The 20,110-nt window shown below is 42.7% G+C and overlaps 1 protein-coding gene across 2 annotated transcripts in view; it reads right to left on the reverse strand.

The window, feature by feature from the left end:
* Window positions 1-20,110, reverse strand: part of MROH7 (maestro heat like repeat family member 7) — a 75,814-nt gene that overhangs the window by 22,880 nt on the left and 32,824 nt on the right. Inside the window, exons 7-13 of one of the 2 annotated variants that reach the window (XM_007480534.3) lie at window positions 14,555-14,650; window positions 10,295-10,489; window positions 6,904-7,039; window positions 5,800-5,912; window positions 4,803-4,979; window positions 3,051-3,205; window positions 2,046-2,184 (exon numbers count right to left, since the gene is read on the reverse strand). In XM_007480534.3, the coding sequence (XP_007480596.1) occupies window positions 2,046-2,184; window positions 3,051-3,205; window positions 4,803-4,979; window positions 5,800-5,912; window positions 6,904-7,039; window positions 10,295-10,489; window positions 14,555-14,650 (1,011 nt within the window). Of the gene's footprint in view, window positions 1-2,045; window positions 2,185-3,050; window positions 3,206-4,802; window positions 4,980-5,799; window positions 5,913-6,903; window positions 7,040-10,294; window positions 10,490-14,479; window positions 14,651-20,110 lie in introns of both variants that reach the window. The other variant, XM_007480533.3, reaches the window with a different exon arrangement.

The following is a 20,110-nucleotide window of genomic DNA, read 5'->3' on the forward strand; positions in this document are numbered from 1 at the left end:
GACCAACCATGATTCCACAGTATCAGTGATGAAAAAGGCTATCCACCTCTTTTTTTTTTTAACCCTGACCTTCCATCCTAGAATCAATACTGTGTAATTGGTTCCAAGGCAGAAGAGTGGTCAGGGCTAGGGCAATGGGGGTTAAATGCCCACTTCTTGATAGAGAATGGATGAGCTCAGAGTGCAGAATGAGACAAATATATGTATATATGTATGTAATTTTATGTAGCCAATATGGAAATTTGATTCAATTGACTATATATGTTTTGTAATGAAGTTTATTTTTCTTTAGTTCTCAAGTTGGAGGCATAGGAGGATTGAATAGGCAGATTTGTGCTGATTAAAGAAAATAAAATATAATTTATGAACAAATAATTTATTAAATGAATCATAAATGAACTCTCAGAGAAACAAGTCTTGGGACCAGATGGATTTACAAGCAAATTCTACCAAAGATTTAAAGAATTAATTCCAAAACTACATAAATTGTTTGGAAAAAAAAGAAAATAATGGTTCTACCAAAGTCCTAATATGGTCTTGATACCTAAACCATGGAGAGTCAAGTCACAGAAAGAGAGCTATAGACCAATATCCCTAATTTAAAATGATGGAAAAATATTTAAATAAAATATTAGCAAGGAAACTATAGCAACATGTCACAAAGATCATACCCTATAACTAGATCAGATTTTGAGCAGGAATACAGGGGTGGTTTGATATTAGGAAAGCTATAACTATGAATGGCCTTATTATTAACAAAGACAATGAAAACTATCTATAGATGCAGAAAAAGCTTTTGACAACAAACAATATCCATTCCTTTTAAAATTGGTAGAAAACATATGACTAGATGGACCTTTCTTTAAGATAAGTACTGTCTGTCTAAAACCAAGAGTCAACATTATTTGTGATGGGAATAAGCTAGAAAGCCTTTCTGATAAGAGTAGAGCAATGTAAGGATGTTCGTTATCATTATTACTATTCAATATAACGCAAGGGGAGGTGGTGCCCTTTGGGATACTTGGGGAAATGTTTGCTGTTTTTGAAGTCAACATCTTTCTAAAAATGAATTTGTATTAAGTGGTCGATTTGAAGAGAGGTGGCTCACCGTGAGAAGAACACAAGTGGAGACCAAGCCAATGGCATTAGAGAAGCGACATATCTAACTCAAACCCTTCAGGGTCTACCAAGAGTCCTGAGAGGGGAGATATAGCTGCCCTAACTCTGGGAGAGAGCTACAGAAGACTTGCTGCAAGAACAGACATAGAAGCAGCTAAGGTTGAAAATACAGGTAGGAGAACAACTCTCAGTACTCCACCTCCAGAGAAAGAACTGTTGGCATAGAAAGCAGAAGAAAACATGATTTATCTCTCATTTATTTGGGTATATGTTTGGGGGGCTGGTTTTATATGATTATTCACTTATAAAAATGAATATGGAAATGTGTTTTAGGTGATTCCACCCAGTGGAATTGCTTGTCAGCTCCAGAAGGGGGAGGAAAAAAAGGAGGGAGACAATATGGATCGTATAACTTTGGAAAACTTATGTGGAAATGTATTAAAATAAAAAAAAATTAAAGGAAAGGTAGGTAGGATGGATCCAAACTGGAAAGAAGAGAAAGGAGATTGGACTTTGCTCAAGTCTTTGATAAAAAAATATATATATTTTAAAATATATATTATATATATATATAACACATATTATATATAATATATATATTATCTGTGAGAGGGCCCTGGGACACCCTAGTAGAGACTATCATTGAATACCTTTGCTTTTAGTTAGTTGCCATCCTCTGTCTGACTAGTAAATGAAAACACACTGAAGCAGTTTTATGAGATAAGGTAGAACTTCAGTTCATAGAACATAGAGTGTTAGAACCAGAAGGAACCTCAGGGATCGTTTAAGTTTGCTCTACTTGAAATAACTTGCCCAAAGTCACACAAAGAGTTGACAATAGTTAGGATTTGAATACAGGTCTTCTGACTTCTAGTGAAAGAGAGAAGAGATACAGTTGTGGAGGAAGGAGAACATAGGGTCCTTACCGCCAGGGGTACAATGGAGGCCCGGCCTTTGTTAGTGACAGGTTTCTCTTTCAGACTGGTCAGGAGTAGCTCCAGAAGGTCCCGGATATCACAACTGGGTTTTCGAAGAATTAATTGCCTCCACATCTCTGCCCCATTGCTATCAGGGTACAAAAGCAAGTCATAGGGGTAGTGTGAACCCACCCACTTGCCAGAGGATGCCCAATGGCCAGGTATGAGGTAGGACAAAAAGGAGAGTAGCATTTATTAGAGGTCATCAGGAATAGATATAGTTCAATGTAGACTTCTAACAATAAGAGCTGCTCCCTTGGAATGGGCTACGTTGGAAGGTAAGTAGTGAGCTCCCCATCACTGCTGTTCAAGTGGCAGTTGGGAGAACAATTCTCAGGGAGGAGATTCATATATCAGGCAGGAAGTCTCTTCAAACCCTAAAACTCTAAAAGTATATGACTCTAGGACCCTCGCTTGGTCAGTGATCTTCCCAAGGAATTAGAAGTGAGATCTTGTAAACATAGTCTGCTCTAGCTTTAACCCAATCCAATGCCTGATTGGTTGCCTCCATCACCAAGGATTCAGTGAGGAGTCAGGAAGGTAAAGATGGCACTGACTTGGTTCTCACCATTAATGCTATGAACATTCTATGAGTTATTGTCAAGGAGGGCAAGTATAGTAGTTCATAACCTCCTATCTACAGAGAACTAGTTAGCTCCACAAAGTCAGAGGACCAGGTTCTAAATGCTAGCTCTGTCACCTAATGCCAAGTCACCCAATCCCTTCTTGGTCTCAGCTTTCTTGTCAAACAAGGAGGTTTCATTAGATAACTCCTAAAGTCTGCATCAGATGTAAACTCTATGGTCTTTGGGATTCACAACATTTCTGAGGGAGAGTAATTCTTATCTGGCAATTGAGACAACTGAGGCCCAAGAAGGAGATAAAGTTCTTTCAGATAAAGGAAGTGGCAGGCACCTCAAGCTGAGGCCCTGCCCCACTGTCCTTGACTGGTACCTGTCCAGTGGGAGGGGACACATGAGCAGAGCAATGACCACCTCAGTCATGAAGGAACTGGCCAAGAGGGAGATGGGCAAGAGGGCAACTTCTCGGGCTCTTGGCTCATGGATGCCATGCAGATGCACATAGATGCCGTTCATGATCTCTGGAATCTGGAGGAAAATGGGAGACAGAAGTAGAGAAGTGGAGGCAGATAGAAGAGGGAAAAAGGAAGAGAGAGGAGAAAGGAAAAAGAGAGATGGATAGAAAGGAAGAAGGGAGTAGAACCCAGAGAAGAAAGATAAGTGAAAGAAAGGACGAAAGAAAATAAAGAGAAATAAAAGCAAAGAAGGAAAGGAAGAGAGTAGAAGGAAGAATAAAAAATAGAAGGGACAAATTTGAAAGTAGAGGAAGAGAAAGGAGAGAAGGAAGAAAAGAAAAAGGGGGAAGGGGGATGGGAGAAGAGAGAAGAAAAGAGAAGAGAAGAGAAGAGAAGAGAAGAGAAGAGAAGAGAAGAGAAGAGAAGAGAAGAGAAGAGAAGAGAAGAGAAGAGGGAGAAAGACAGAGGCAGAGAAGAGAGAGTAGAGAAGGGAAGGGAGAAAAAGGGGAAGAGAGAAAAGAGAAGGGGGACAGAAAGGGACAGAGAGAAGAAAGGAGATGAGAGGAAAATGGATGGACAGAGGGGAGGACAGAGGGGAAAGGAGAAGAGGGAGAAAGAGAGGGACAAAGGAGAAGAAATCAGAGAGAAGGGAGAAAGAAGGGAGAGGGAAAGAGAGAAGAGAGAAAGGGTTGACAGAGCAGGGGGAAGAGAAAACAGGAGAGATGGAAGAAAGGAATGCGATCAGAAAGACGAGAGGAGGGGGCCAAGGATGAGAAGAAATGAAGAAGAGAGAGAGAGTAGAAGGACACAGGGGAAGAAAAGAGAAAAGAGAAGAAAGAGGAGTTTGGGAGAAGTTAATGCACTAGTGTGACCTATTTTAACCAAGTACCGATTCTCTTTGGCAAAACTGTGGCAGCTCAGGGACTTTCTCCAAACTTGTCTCACTATTATTTTGTCACTCTGCCTTGTCTATGGAGAAAGCTCCCAAAATACAAAATGATACATAATAAAAAAGAAAGAAAACTGAAAAAATAAGGTGATTCACTTCCTGAAGTCCTTCAGAGGTCCCAAAAGTCTCACTTTCAGTGAGAGGAGAATTAGAGAAAGAGGGGAAAGGATATAAAGAGAACGTCAAGTAGAGAAGAAAGAGAAGGAAGGAAAAAGGGATGAAGAAAGTAACTTGGAGGGGGAAGAGGAATGAGGATGGGGAAAAGGAGAAAACTTAAGAAGGAACAGGGTCAAGGGAAAGCGGAGGATGAGCAGACAAGGAAGGGAAGAATGAGAAGACAAAGAGAGGCTGAGATAGGAGGAAGTAGTCAGGAGAAAGAGAAGCTGCAGGGACTCCTGTAGGGAGTAGAATCTGGGTCCCAAGCTGAGAGTGATGGCTCTTTTCTATAGAAAAGCCCTCTTATTCCTCATTGGCTGAGAGGAGAGAGGAGAAGAAGGTACCCCTGGGGCTCTGCTGTCTTTCCCTCCCCCTGAAGCCAGATGTGCATTCAAGTAGGCATCCTTTCCAATCTCCCGGTCTCTGCCCCTTTGATGACCCAAGAGCACTGTCCAGAGACCACTCAAAGATGGAGTTGAGGTAGAAAAGGGGAATACTGGGGCTCCCTATCCTGGGGACTGCCTCCTCTCCTTGCTTCTGGGACTTTCTCCAGTAGCCTTCTTACCACCTCCAATACCCTGTGTCTATACCACTCCAGAACGGAGCTCAGGGTGACCTCAGAAGCCAATTGCATCATTTCTGCTGTGTCCTTTGTAGGAGTTTCTTGGTCATCCCTCAGGCCTTCCAAAGCAGCCAATAACAGGTCTTTCACTTGTTGGGGTCCAAGAAAGTCTCCAAACTCCTGAAACGCACAGACACACATGTAGAAGAAGGATTAGCCTCATTCCACCTGGCCCCAGGGAGAAGAATTTGAGCCAAGGAGGGTATGTTGGAAAGAGGCAGATTCTCCATCACTGAATTTTTCAAATCATAGGTACCAGAAGATGGAAGTTTGGGGCTGGAGCAACATGAAGGGGACAAAAAATGAGCATTTGTGCTATTTGAATGCAGCTGGGACCCAAAGAGAAGAAAACCAGAGACAGAGATGTCAGGGGACATGGTGGGGACAGTTTCTGGAAGATTCATGCAAGCAACCAAGGAGGACATTGGTACATTCTTTCTCAGAGCACGGAGACCAAGAACATTAACCCTCTTCTACCTTGGAACCAACACATACATTGATTCCAAGATAGAAGGTAAGGACTTTTTGAAAAACTTTTTTAAAAGTCATTATATTTTTCAGTGAACAAAAATCTGTTTTCTCCCCTTCTCCCCTCTACCTCTCCATGAAGAGAAACAAAACCTTGTAACAAATGTACATAGTTATTAGTTATTTTAAAGAATTAATCTGTAAGGGCATTTAGGATGCTAGGAGCATCGGGGAAGGCTACGGACTGAGCTTATTCAGTACCGGGAGACTGGATTTAGGGAGAGAGGGACACTAGGGGAGGGAGGAAGCACACTCACTCCAGACATCAGCATCCTGGAGGTTTCCAAACACCAAGGCTCTGGATCCATAGAATGTCAGCCTCTTGAGGACAGGACTTGTTCCATTGACCAGTGTGTAGGATTGCTCAATCAACTAGCTTCCCCTCCCTCCCCTCCCCATCACCTGTAGTTACCGCAATCACTCTCAAGATGTTTTGGCAAGGGCTGACGGGGTTGTAGGGCCCTAGAAATCGCTTGTTGCTCTCGTACAGCTCTAGTTCATTGGTTTCTTCCTTATCCAGGTTCCCTGGAAGGAGAGAGAGATGGAGCTTTCTTCTCAGACAGAGAGCCCACCACCCACTCATGCTCAACTGGTCTAACCCTTCATAGGAACCTCATCATAGAAACCCAGGCTATAGCAGCCTCATCTAGGAACTCAGGGGCCAGGAGACCTGGGTTCTGAGTTCATCTCTGCCACCATCTTTCAAGGTAGCCTTCAGGATGCTGCTCATCTTAGCTTCTTTATAATCCCAGGGCAATGGCAAAGAGTATGGTTTAGAGGTGAGAAGGGACCTGAAAGATTATCTGGAGGGCAGCTAGATGGACTGAGAGTCAGGCCCAGGGATGGGAGGTCCTGGGTTCAAATCCGATCTCAGACACTTCCTAGCTTTATAATGCTGGGCAAGTCACTTAAATCCCATTGGCTAGCCCATACTGCTCTTCTGTTTTGGAACCAATCTAAAAGGAAAGGTTTTAAGAAAAAAAAAGATGATCTAATTCAGAACCTTCATTTTACAAATGAGGAAACTGAGTTTTAGAGGCAGGAAGTGACTTACTCAAAGTTGCTGAAGTATAAGGGAATGGCAGAACTGGATTATGGTCTAGTAGTGGGCATTGGATTAGATGGCCTTTGAGGTTTCTTTCAGCTCTTAAATTTGGGGGAATCTATCTACTTCTAGCTTTGACATTCTTTTTTCCCTTTTTAAACCTCCACCTTCCATCCTAGAATCAATACTGTGTATTGGTTCTAAGACAGAAGAGTAGTAAGGGCTAGGCAATGGGGGTTCAGTGACTTGCTCAACTAGTAAATGTCTGAGGACAGATTTGAACCCAGAACCTCTCATCCCTAGGCCTGGCTCTCAATTCACTGAGTCACCTAGCAGCTCCCATCTCCAACATTTCATTTTCTTAACATGGCCTTAAGGGAATGCTGAGGAACCTAATGCTACTTATGGGAGAGCCCAGTTGGACGTGTCTTCCTTGTGTTCTTCCTCCATGCTACTCATCCCATCACATACTCTTCTGTAATTCCAGGATGGTATAAAGGATGATGACACCATCCAGGGCTTCACTGCCAATCTCTTCATCTGGGTCACAGATTCGAAGAATGAGCCGTCCAAGCAGAAGACCAAACATGGGAAAGCCAGGGACTAACTGTTTGATAGAATCATAGATCACAAATTTAGAGAGGTCTCAGAGGTCACTGAATTTAATCTGCTCATTTTAGAGCTAAGAAAAGCAAAGATGATAAAGATTCAGTGATTTGTCCAGAGTCAGAGGCAGGATTTGAACCTCAGAATTCCTGACGCCAAGGGCACCACTTTAACCCCAATGCCATGCTAGCTCTCTTGGTTGATTAACAAAGGCTTATTGAATATTGGCCTTGTGGGAAAGCCTTGTCTGTAGCAGGCACTGAGGATACATGCAGAGTGAGCCTGGCTAAGACCCTCAAGAGAGAAGAGACCTTGTCCCTGACCCTTGAGGAACATGGTGGCCATTGCTCTGAAGAATATGAACACAAGCAAGAGAGCCCTATGAGAAAAGATCCGAGTGTAGAGTGAGATACAACCAGATATTCCAAACTGCAGAAGTATTAAAGTGAGGGCCCTTGCCCCCCCCAAAACTCTTGAGTGGGACCTCATCATATTAAAATGTAATTGGGAAATATTTAAGAAAATATAATACAAGTTAGATAATGTTCATTTGTGGTTTTCTGAGTCAATGTGAGGCCAGCATGGCTCTGTTTGGGTCTGGCATCACGGTAGCCAAGCAGGGGAGATGGAGAGTAGGGGGCTTGGTGTGGTGGAGCTCAGGGAAGACCACATAGGTGGTGGGCTCTTGAGTTGAGCCTTGAAGGAGCCTTGAGTTGAGCCTTGAAGGAAGTTGTGGCTGTGAATTGTCATGTCTGTCTGATTTAAAGGACGGGATGGGCATTGATTGATGTCAAGAATTAGGGAGAGGCTGTTCTTGGGGGTGGGAGTATTGGGAGGAGAAAGAAGAGTGGTTATGAGCAGAGGGAAGAGTAATAGCACTGGAGTGGGGTTGTTTCTGGTAAGAGATGGATTCTTCGTCCTGGGACTTAATAATGGCACACTTACTGGTGCTGACAATGGGGGAATGTGTGTGTCTATCTGTCTGTCTGTCTGTCTGTCTGGGGGCATGAATGTGTGTACTCATTGGGGGAGGATGGTGTACTCATCTGCTTCTATGCCCTTTCACCCTGATAGGCTGTAAATTCCTCGAGGGCAGAGACTGGTTTCACTTTTGTCTTTGTATCCACAGTGCTCAGCATACAGTAGGTGCTTATTACATACTTGATGGATGGAATGGAATAAAGCAGAGAAAAGGCTTTGCCAGTTAGGTTCATTGGAATTGGAACCAATGGAGGAACAGCCCTGAATGCCAAATGGAAAAGTCTGAATTTGAGCCCATCAAGGCAATGCCTGTTGTAGGTTCAACAGAAAGGAATGGGAGAAGACGGCGTCCATAGGACAGGCTTCCAGGCAGATATGACTCTGAACAAGCTTGTCTCCTCCTCCATTCAGGCAATCGGCCCCAAGTTCCCCAGCATCCCATCCCTCCTTCTCCCTACCCTTGCCCCCTGGTCCCATGCTCAAATGTATAAAGTACATAGATTCTACACACACACACACACACACACACACACACACACACACACACACACACACACACACACACCATATCCAGCCCATCCTCTTCTCTCCTGAAACATCTTATATTTTCTTTCCTGACTTTATTATTTCTACCTGTGCTATCATCATTCATTAGGGGGCAGAGATTTGGAGCAGGAAGGAACCTTAGAGGCTATATAGTCCAATCTGCTCCCCTTTTCCATATTTTATAGATGAGGAAACTGAGGCCCAGAGAAACGAGACTTACCAGGGTCATACAGTAAGTCACCATCAGAGAAGAGATTTAAACCCAAGTCCCTCTGAGCCCAAAGCCAATACTTTTGCCCCATAATGCCTCTGATTAGTCTCCCATGTTGCCAATCTTCTCTTTCCCTCACCTCTTCTAGTCTACTCATCATTTTCAATTTGCACAATGTCTCTCCCATCTGTCTCCTCTCTGTTCCCGTGGCCACCAGCCCTACCCCAATGTGGACTCCTGTCAAAGCTTTCTTCCAAGCCCTTTTGTCTTTGAGGTGTATTATGTGTCATTTGTAAAGAATTCTCCCTTTCCAATCCATCCTGGCAAATGAAGCTTTTTTCTGCATACATCTGGCCCCATCACTCTTCTCCTCAAAATTCTGCAGTGGCGCCCCTTTGTCCACAGAATAAAGTTCAAACTCCCCTGTCTGACATCCTAAACCATCACAATATGGCACCACCCTGCCTTATATCACATAGATTCCTGATGCACTACACTGGGACAGCAGCTACATGGCATAGTGTACAGTGTTGAGCCAAGAGTCATCAAGATATGAGTCAAATTTGGCCTCCGACACTACTACTTGGGTGATCCAGGACAAGTCACTTAACATTGTTTGCCTCAGTTTTCTCATTTGTAAAATGGGAAGAATAACAGCACCTACATTATAGAGCTGTTTTAATGATCACGAGATAATTTTTGTGAAGCATTTAGCACAGTGCTTGGCATATAGTAGGTATTTATAAATATTTATTCCATCCATTCATCTATCAAGCCAAATTGGCCTGATCTTTGTTGAAATACCTCCTATGATTTCTCACCTCTATGCCTTTGTTCATGCCCTGGGCATGAAATGTCTTCCTTCTATTTCTTTGAATTATTGAATTTTAGTCTATTCTTTAAAGCCCAACTGAAGGTACCATCTCTTCCAGAGGAGCTGGGGAGGGAAGCTGCAATGCAGATATGCCTCTTATTCATTCCCTCACCTGACACTACTCTGTGCTTCTCTAATACATTAATCAGGTATTATTTTTATTTACCTAATGGGTCTTCTCTCCCCCTACTAGACTATATGTTCCATGAAGGCAGAGATTATGGCTAATGATTCACTGCTCAGCATGTAGTCAGCCCTTTCCAAACAAATGGATAATATTGAACTGATTAGAATTAGCACAGATATAGACACAGACACAGACATAGGTACACATAAAGGTATATGTACATGGAGACAGTCTGAGACCTCAGGAGGTTTCAATTCTATTTCTGGTCAGACTACTTATTAACTGTGTCACCATGGGCAAGCCAGTTCCCCTCTGGGGGCCTCAGTGTTCTCCTCTATCACAAGTCAGGGTTAGAATAGAGAGTCTCCCCCATCTCTTCTAGCTCTAATATCCCAAATTCACATGCACACAGAATAAGATAATATACTCAGACAGCCCGGGGACATACTCAGAAACAAGCAGTCATGCATGGATACTACTGGACACACACAGACTGTCTTGTGAGGCAGGTACCCACATAATAGTTCCGTCGGTTCTGCTCTATGCTCAACTTTTCCTTGTTTTGAGGCTCCATAGGGGTGTTTGAGTCATGTTCTATGTGGCTGGTAAAGAAAGACTGAGTCTGAAGAGTGCAGTTCAGCAGGGACACATTGTTGTTCACCGCTCTAGCTCTCTCATGAGCCTTTGCAGATGTTATCCAGGGTCCCAGCGGCTGTGGGGAGAAGAATTTGTTTGTGGTGGCTGAGGCCAGCTGGTCAAGAGACTTAGGCTTGGGCCCCAATTCCATGTGTGACCTTGGAATGGCTTTCCTTTCTTTGGGTCTCACCCCTTCCTCTGGCAAGTGAGGTCTTGGGGCTGGATGACCCTGAAATTCCTTCTGAGCTCTGAAATGTTATTAGTCTCTTTTTCTCTGGCTGCTGGACATGGGCTTTTGTAGCTGGGCATGTAGCTTTTGTAGCAAGGACCAGGCAAAGAACCACAGGCTGTTAGGGGCTAGAAGGGAACTTTGAATATAGAATGTGGGAGCAGGAAAGAATCCTGGAATACATCACTAAAGCATAAAACATAATGGTGGTGAGTCTAGAAAGAATCTTAGAATGTAGAAGGCATAAAATGGACATTAGAAAGGAAAATGTTAAAGCTGGAAGGAAAGAAAGGTAGAGCCAGAAAGAACTTTAGAATACAGAATGCATAAAATGCACATTAGAACAGAAATATCAGTTTTGAGAGGGAACTTAGAACATAGAAGACTGGTGCTGGGGGAACCTAGAACATAAAAATCAGAGTTGGCAAGAACCTAGAACATAGACTCAGGCTGGGGAAGGAAACTGCAATGCAGAAATGTTGGGTAAGGGTGGGAACTTAGAACACAGAAAACCAAGGCAGAAAGGAAACCTAGACCATAGAAAGTCAAAGCTGAAGGGAACTAGAAATAGATATGAGGGCAGGGAGAGAAGCTAGGTTGCAGAATGTCAGGGAGAGGAGGAATTTTAGAACATGGAAGGTCAGAACTGAGAGAGAATATAGAACAAGTTATTAGCACATGAAGGGAAATGAAGACAGAATATCAGGGAATGAAGGAAACTTAGAACAAAGAAGGTCAGAAATGAGAGAGACCCTAGAACCTAAAACAGTGATGGTGAACCTATGGCACAGATGTCAAAGATGGCACATAGAGCACTCTCTGTGAGCACTCAGCCACCCTCCCTCCACTGCCCTCACCAGAGTTCATTACTAGAAAGGCAGAGGTACTTGGGTGGAGCTGCTCCCCTCCCCCTGCACCTGATGACATTTTTTCACATCATCCACCCCTCTGCCCAGAAGCCCAATGGGAGTATATAGGGGGGAAAGTGAGTGGCAGATGACAGAGCTGGAGGGGAGCAGAGTGCTTAGGCCACTTCCCTTCTCCTCTCTACACTTGCTGAGGATATTCCTCACTTCACCCACCCCTTCACCCAGCAGCCCAATGGGAAAGCTTCTTCCCTCCCCTGTATTAGGTAAGAGGTGGGGTCAAGTATCCAGCATGTGATTGGGGGAGGTGCACAGCACATGGTTTTGGGGGGCAGGCACAGCACTCAGTGGAGGGGTGGCAGGCTTCAGCATTCCATCTATAAAAGGTTTGCCATTACTGACCTAGAATATCAGAACTGAGAGGGAACTTAGAACAGAGACTGTCATAACAGGGAAGGACCATGGGATACAGAATGTGAGAACTTGGAAGGACCTTAGACCACAGAATGCCAACGCTTGAAGAGGTCTTAAAATATGGAATGCTAGAGCTGGAATGGGCCTTAAAACATAGAACATTAGAACTAGAAATTAACTGAGAGTGAAGGACATGTAGAATTACACAAGAACACAGAGCCCAGAATGTCAGAACTAAAGTGGACCTGGGAATATAAAATGCAAAGATTGAATACTGTTACAAACAATGTTGGAGAGGAAAAGAAATTTGGACCATAATACCTGAGCTAGGAAGAACCTTTAAGCATAGAATAGGTGGTATATACATTTGGACATAGAATGTCTAGAGTAAGAGACAGAGGCCAGGGTACTGAGGATACTAAAACAATTAAGACAGATCCCTCAAGAATTTGGCAATCCAGCAGGGGCACAGCTCCAAATAATGCCAAGACAAGGCAGAATGCCCTGAGGTCCTCTGAGGGAGCTGTGGAGAAAGAAAAGAAGGCTTCCTGGAAGAAGAAGCATTTGAGTGGGGCTTAGTAGCTTATAGAAGACCTCAGAGGCAGAAATAAAACAGGAACAGTGCTCCAGGAAGAAATAAAAGCTTAGAGGAAAGATCTGGAGATAGTCAAATACAGTGTATTTGGGGAGGAGAGACAAGGTAGGTAGAGAGGGGGTTTAGGAGGGTCTTGAGTGCCAGGCTAAGGAATAAGGCATTGATCCTGGGATAGGAGGACATTCTTTGCTGTTAGAGAATAGGCTTTGATTCCTCTTAATATCCTAGTGTGGGCAGGGTGGGAAAAGCTGGGGGATGGTGGGAAGTTAGTCACTGAGGCCACCAAGGCCCACCTACCTCCTCAAATCAACACAGATGTGTGCTGTGAGGGGCCAATGAAGGAGGTCACCCCAGACATATGGAGAAAGGAAGCAAATTGGGACAGAGGAAGTAGAAAGAGATTTAGAAGAAAAAATGAGATTGGAAGGGGCAAAAGGAAGAAGCAGAGATTGAGGCAATGGAGATGGGCAGAGACAAAAAGGGATGGAAGAAGACAGGGATAGGGGATGAGGATAGAGGAATAGAGCAAATAAAATGGAACAGGAGCATGACCCATCTATCCATTCCTTTGTGGTGAAACTTGTCTCTAGACCTTATCTTCCTCATCTGCAAAATGGGGACAATCACCCCAACTTGTGCATTTCATAAAACTTTTGTGGAAAATGAGACAGTTGTTTTTAAAAGCTTTTGTAGGGACAGTGAGGTAGCTCAGTGGATAGAGACCAAGGTCTGGAGATGGGAGGTCTTGGGTTCAAATCTGAACTCAGACACTTCTAGCTGTGTGACCCTGGGCAAGTCACTTAGCCCCCCATTGCCTAGCTCTTACTGCTCTTCTGCCTTGGAACCAACACACGGTATAGATTCTAAGATGGAAGATAAGGATTAAAAAAAGAAAGAAAAAAGCTTTTGTTAATTATTAAGCCCAGCATCTTGAACAGCCATTGCTAGGTAACAAGGAGCTGGACTCAGACTTGAGGATGAAGAGAAAAGTGGGCTGGATCATAGACCTCCCATTGGCAAATTCCTTCCTGGGCCTCCATTTTGGGGATGAGGCCTATTTGGTCATGTACCATTTGCCTCTGGCTTGTGCTTTTGACTCTACTGACTTCAGCATTAGGTGTGTACTTTCTCCTCCCCTCCCCTTTTATTCATGGACTCCCCTCATCCAAATGTAAGCTCCTTGAGGACAGGGACCATCTTTCTTTTAGATTAATTTATCCTCCCAGCACTCAGTACAGTGCCTAACACATAGTAGATGCTTAATAAATGCTCAGGGCTTGTCTGCCAGCCTAGAGCTGAAGGAGTGTCAGAGGCCACCTAGTTCTTCCTCATCAGTTTATAGATGCAGAAACTTAGTCCTAAAGATTGAATTACTTGTGCAAAAAGTATGCAGCAAAGCCTGGATTCAAATTCAGTCTCCTTTTTACTATCCCACACTATGCCACTCCATTAATAGGTCCCAAACTGCCACTTGACTCAAAAGTGCATCTTTGGGGCATCCATATACCCTCAGTGATGCTGTGTGGTTGGAAGTCATGAACTGTTGCCATCTCAGATGAACCATAAAAGCATAGATTTGGAGCCGGAAGGGCTCTTGGGGGTCAAAAGTTTCAACCTTCTATTTGACTTGTCCAAGATCACACAAGTGGTGAGTAGAAGAGGTGGTGTTTGAACAAGGGGTCCTGTGACTCTAAATCCATGACTCTTTCCCACTGTGGGAATGGGTGAAAGGGATGACAGTGGGAATGGAGATGGGGTAACAGAGATGGGGAATGGCGGAGAGAAGGAAGGGATGAAAGATAGGGGAGAGGAGTTGAGAAGAAGGGAGAAATGGTGGGGAAGAGGTTGGAGGGGAGGAGGAAGAAGGGTTCATTCCTGATGACATCATGACAACATGAGATGTTCATTTCTCCAGTCTCATCCCTACCTCCCAAACCCTGTGCCCAGACCCATCCCCTCCACCTTTTCTCTCGTCCATCCATTGCCTCTAACTTGTCCAAGGCCAGGTCCAGAACCATCTCGAAGGCTTCTGCTCACCTCCAAAATGCTAGTCAGGCTAGCTGGGGTAGGATCTTCTAGGAAGAGAGACTTCAGCAATGCCTGAAGAGCATCCAGGGTCTGAGAATACAATATCTGAGAGAGGGGAGGAGAAGAAAAGGGAGGTAATTAGGAGTTCTGAAGAATGGTAAGAGGACCTCCCACAAGCAATAGGTCATTCAAAGGAGAGGAATCAAGGAGATACCTTTAGCCCCTTCTGTGGGTTAAGGGGACGAGAATCATAGACTCTCTTGGGTGGAATGCCCTCTGAGGTCAGTCAGTCAGTCAATCAATAAACATTTATTAAGCTCCTACTATTTTTAGCACTGGGGATTCAAAGGAAGACAAAGCAAGCAAACAAAAAACCCCAGTCCCACTCTGAAGGAAGTCAAAGCGCGATGGAAGAGAAAACATTGAGATAACTGTGTAGGGGGTGGGTAAAGGGTCAAAATGGCAGAGTAGAAGCAGGGAAGCACAAAAACAGCATGAGAATCCCCTCCAACCAATCTTAAAATAATGCCACAAAATGAATGCAGGAGTGAAAGAACCAACAAAGAGACAGAGTGACACAACTGTCAAGAAGAAAAAAGCCTAAAAGGTAGGCAAAGAACATCTGGGGCAGTGGGTGAGAGGGGAGCACAACCAGTAGGAGGCTACAGCAAGGAGTAAGGAGCAAGTCAAGAGCAAGCACACACATGAACCCATTAATAGGTCCCAAGCTGCCACTTGACTCAAAAGTGCATCTTTGGGGCATCCATATACCCTCAGTGATGCGGTGTGGTTGGAAGTCATGAATTGTTGCCATCTCAGATGAAATGAGCACACACACACACACACACCACATCTGCTGTGTCCTGTTCTGACCCTGAGCTCAAGGCAACATCCAGACCCTGAGACCCAATCTGAGCAGATAGAGGTCCAAGCCAATGCACACCCCTTGAGGTTCCAAGCAAACCTGCAGTGGCGCAAACCTGCAGTGGCGTCTGGAATTCCAGCCCAGGGCAGTCTGTGCTGAAGCAACCTGATCTGTGTGGGCCCAGACTGAGGCCAGGAGTCCCAGCCAGGGCCTGTGGCGAGGATATAGATCCCAGTTTGGGGTAATTGGTGAACCCAAAGCCGGACCCCCTGAGCTTCTTGTCAAACGTTCAATTGAGGACTAGGCAGTCTACTGTATGCATGACTTGGTCAAGACCAAAAGTTCACCTAAGCCTGAGACTAGATTTGGAGCTGTGCCTGATCTGATCAAGCCCACAGTGAGACCAAAAGCCTAGTCTGAGGTGAAAATTTCAACCATCAGCAGTCTCCAGGTTGATTGAATCAGTAGTAGGAGGTGGCTCTCAGAGCTCCTAGCCTTGAGGCCATCATAACATCTTGGAAGAACTGAAACTGGCAGAAACCCAGAAATAAAGCTAAGGGTAGCATCAAAGATGGACTGAAGCTTAAGAGGGTACCATAGCCTCCCAGAGACCAAAGCCTACCTATAAAAAAGTTGGAAAAATGAGCAGACAAAAAAAAGCACCTAACCATAGAGAATGTTTATGGCGACGAAGAGCAAGGCACAGACACAGAAGGGGACAGTGAAAGCAAAGCTAGTACACTCCAATTCCAAAAGAAAACTACAAATTGGGCACAGATTCTAGAAGACCTCAGAGAAAATGTCAAAAAAAATTAAGAGAGGCAAAGGAAAAATGGGAATGAGAAGTGAAAGCAATGCAAGAAGAAATGGGCCAAATGAAAAAGGAGCTCAAAAGCTGAGGGAGGAAAATCATTTCCTAAAATTTAGACTTGGGCAATCAGAAAACTGTGTACAAACAAGCTATATACAGGATAAACTAGAGATAATTTCAAAGAAAAGGCACTAGCACTGAGAGGAATTAGGAAAGACTTGTTACAGAAGGTAGGACTTCAACTGAAACTTGAAAGAAGTCAGGAGGAAGAGATGAGAAAAAAGAGAACTTCAGACAGAGAGGACAGCCAGTGAAAAAGCCCAGAGCCTGAAGATGGAGACTTGTTTGAGGAATAGCATGGTGACCAGTGTCATCAGATCAGAGTACATAGGTGGGGGAGGGTTACTCCAAGATTTAAAACAGCTTTGACTTTTTTTTCATGGTCAAGAAAAGACTTCATAATAGGCAGTTCTTAAATACCAGATGAATTTAAACTGCAGACTGCCAACTTCACTAACAATACTTTCAAACTAGCTTCAGTTCCTTTTTTTTAAGTCAATGAAATAACCTTCCTCCACTAAAACAATACATCTGTCGCTTTCCAGGGAAGGTGCTAAAAGTTCTGAGTGCTATTTCTATGTAATTTTCACAACTTTTTATTCTTGTTTTTCCTTAAAATAAATTCTATGGAGTGATACCTCAAAACTCACTTAGATATCCTAGTATTTATAAAAACATTTAAATCACAATCTGGAAATTCACAGTAGAGAACTGAAATTTCTGTCACAGATTTAGTCCCCAACTAGTTTACAATGCCATAAATTTCTGCAAATTGGGAGGAATGATTCCCTTCTCTCTTACTTGTTTTTCCTCTCTGCTTCCCCAATTTAGCCCAAGTTATAAATTCAGAGAAGAGACTTTCTTTTTGAAGGGTTTGAAAGTTCTCCATAAAAGTTTTTACTCTTTATACTCTTCTTTCCCTTGTCTGATTAGATCACAGGATAAAGTCATTTTGATTTACCAAGACACAGAACATAGACCACACTGCCAACATAACAGACATTACCCAAATACAAACACCTAAAGAAAAAAAAATAGAATCAGTTGCTGAGGAAATCTTTCCCAAATACTACCAAAAAAGTAGTTTTTAACCCAGAACCAATAAAGCTAAAGGTAGCATCAAAGATGGACTGAAGCTTAAGAGGGTACCATAACGTCCCAGAGACCAAAGCTACCTATAAAAAGGTTGGAAAAATGAGCAAACAAAAAAAAGCACCTAACCATAGAGAATTTTTATGGTGACAAAGAGCAAGGCACAGACACAATTGATCAGATTGTTGTTGGAGATGGGTATTGCCATTTGTGGATCAGGGCAGCCTGGCCAATCCTCACTGCGTGAGCACAAATATTGACCAGGTTCTCAGCTCCAACACTTTAGGGCTGTCCCAAGCAGAGTCCATGGCATTCCCAGGTCACAACTCCTGGAATTCCACCACTACCATTTACTTTGGGTCAAATTGTTGGTGCCAGAACACACCAGGACCAGAACCAGAACCAAGACCAAAACCAAACTAAAAATTTAGAAACTAACCAGGATTTATTGAGTTTGCCAGCAAGGGAACCTCATTTGTACAGGTGCTGACTTCACAGAGGAACAAAAGGACCAAGTTTATATAGGTTTCAATAGGTTTAGGCAGGAAGCAAAATGGGAATGGGGGTACCTTAGGATTGGATAAGACCTGCTGCTGGGGGCAACCTATGATTAGACAGCTTGTTGCTGGGCTAGCAATAGAAGAAGTTCTGCTTCAGATTAGCTATCTCCTGTAATCCTATTCTAATAGACAAGACTTGTCCTTGCTGTGTTAGGAAGTTTACAGTAGGGTGGGAGTTCCAATACAAACAGCGTGAGGAAAGATAGAGGATACAAAGTAGAGTTGCTTCAGCTTTCTTGGTTACCCATAACACCCACTGGAACTATTTCATCATACATTGTTTCTACAAATACAGTCAGATTATTGGAGAAATATTAATTGTCCATGGGTAGGTTAAGGCAACCTAAATAAGGCAATGATAAAAATGACAATACCATCTAAATTCATTATTTATTCAGTGCCAAAACAATCAAACTACCAAAGATTGCTCTATAGAGTTAGAAAAATAACAATAGTATTCATCTGGAAGAAAAAAGGTCAAGAATGTTGAGAATTAGTGAAAAAAAAGGGAAGTAAAGCAGTCAAATAGTACTAAATCTTCAACTATAAGCCATACTCATGAAAGTACTAGTTAAGAAATAGAACGGTTGATCAGTGGAATAGATTAGATACACAGTCAAAAGAAACAAATGAACACAATAGTTATTATTTTATAAACACAAAGATACCAGCTATTGGAATAAGAACTCACTATTTGAAAAAACCTACTGTGAAAACTGGAATTTAAGTCCGACAGAAACTAGATATAGACAATCATCTCATACAATACACCAAGACAGACTCCAAATGGAGACTTGACTTAGTCATAAAGACTAACAACATAAACAAATTAGAAGAACATGGAAGAAATTACCTATAAGAGCTATGGGTAAGGGAAACATTTCTGACCAAACAAAACAGAGAGATACATAGTAAATAAAATGGACACTTTTGATTATATAAAAGTAGAAGTTTTTTTTTGTAAAAATAAAACCAAGGTAGCTAAAATTAAAAGAGAAGCAAAAATATTGGGTGGGGGAGCTTTCCAGGAAGTTTATCTGATATCAATCTCATTTCAAAGGTTATGGGGAAATGATTCAATTTATAAAAATAAGAGACATTTTCAAATCTGACCTAAGATACCAGCTGTGTGACCCTGGGCAAGTCACTTAACCCCAATTGCCTAACCCTAACTGCGATTGTATCTTGGAATTAATACCGAGATAGAAGGTAAGGATTTGGGAGAGAGAGACACAGACAGACAGACAAGCAGACAGAGATAGAGAGAGAGACAGAGAGAGTCCTAATTGATAAATGGTGAAAGGATATAAACTGATATTTTTCAGAGTGAAGGGCCTGATTTCCCTGAATCCTCAAGTTTTCATTATTTGGACTAAGCCTTGTACTGGAAATGATTTATTTCAATGATCCTAACCTAAAGCCTAACAAAAGAAAAGAAACAGCACTTCACTTCCAAAATTTATTTCTATGATTAACTTTTTGAGTATGTTGGGGTGGGAAGGGGGAGAAGTAAATAATCATAATTTTAGAATCAAATATCCAGAAGGCACATTATTCCTAAAATTCAGATTGGGAAAGGCAAGAGATACATCCTTCCTCTCCCCTTTCAGAACAATTAAGTTAAAATAGTACCAAGAGGAACAGACCAGAGTTCCTAAGAGATCTGTTGATTAACATGTACGTACATATGTGGTCATGTATAAATACTGACAAAGAGAACAGCAGTGTGGCCTGGTGGTTTGATTCTTTGATTTTTTTTTAAAGGAGCTGTCCAGCATTAAAGGTTGAAATTCTATGATTTGTCCCCAGTCCATCATGTGCTCTGTGATTACATTAGATAAACCTACTGTGATAATGTGGTGTCAACACTCTCTGCTGAGTCTTTACCCATCCTGAGACATTGGATTGGGTGAAATATCCTCAGGCCCCTTATGAAGAATAATAGCGTTTAGATCTAAAAGGGGTCCAACTGAATTTAAAGAATCTACATTTTTGGAATCTAAAATTCGTGGAATCAGTGTTTTTCCTATTTTTAAGTTATCTTATTCTAGAATACTATATTCAAAAATTCTAGCAATTTAAGGTTCTATGGATCTTACTTTCTAAAATTCAGAAGTTCTACAGCTTGATTATTCTAGGGGTTTGATGGTTCTAGCAACAAGTCTATTGTTCCAGGA

The sequence above is a fragment of the Monodelphis domestica genome, chromosome 2 (genome assembly GCF_027887165.1).
Source record: "Monodelphis domestica isolate mMonDom1 chromosome 2, mMonDom1.pri, whole genome shotgun sequence".
NCBI lineage: Eukaryota > Metazoa > Chordata > Mammalia > Didelphimorphia > Didelphidae > Monodelphis > Monodelphis domestica.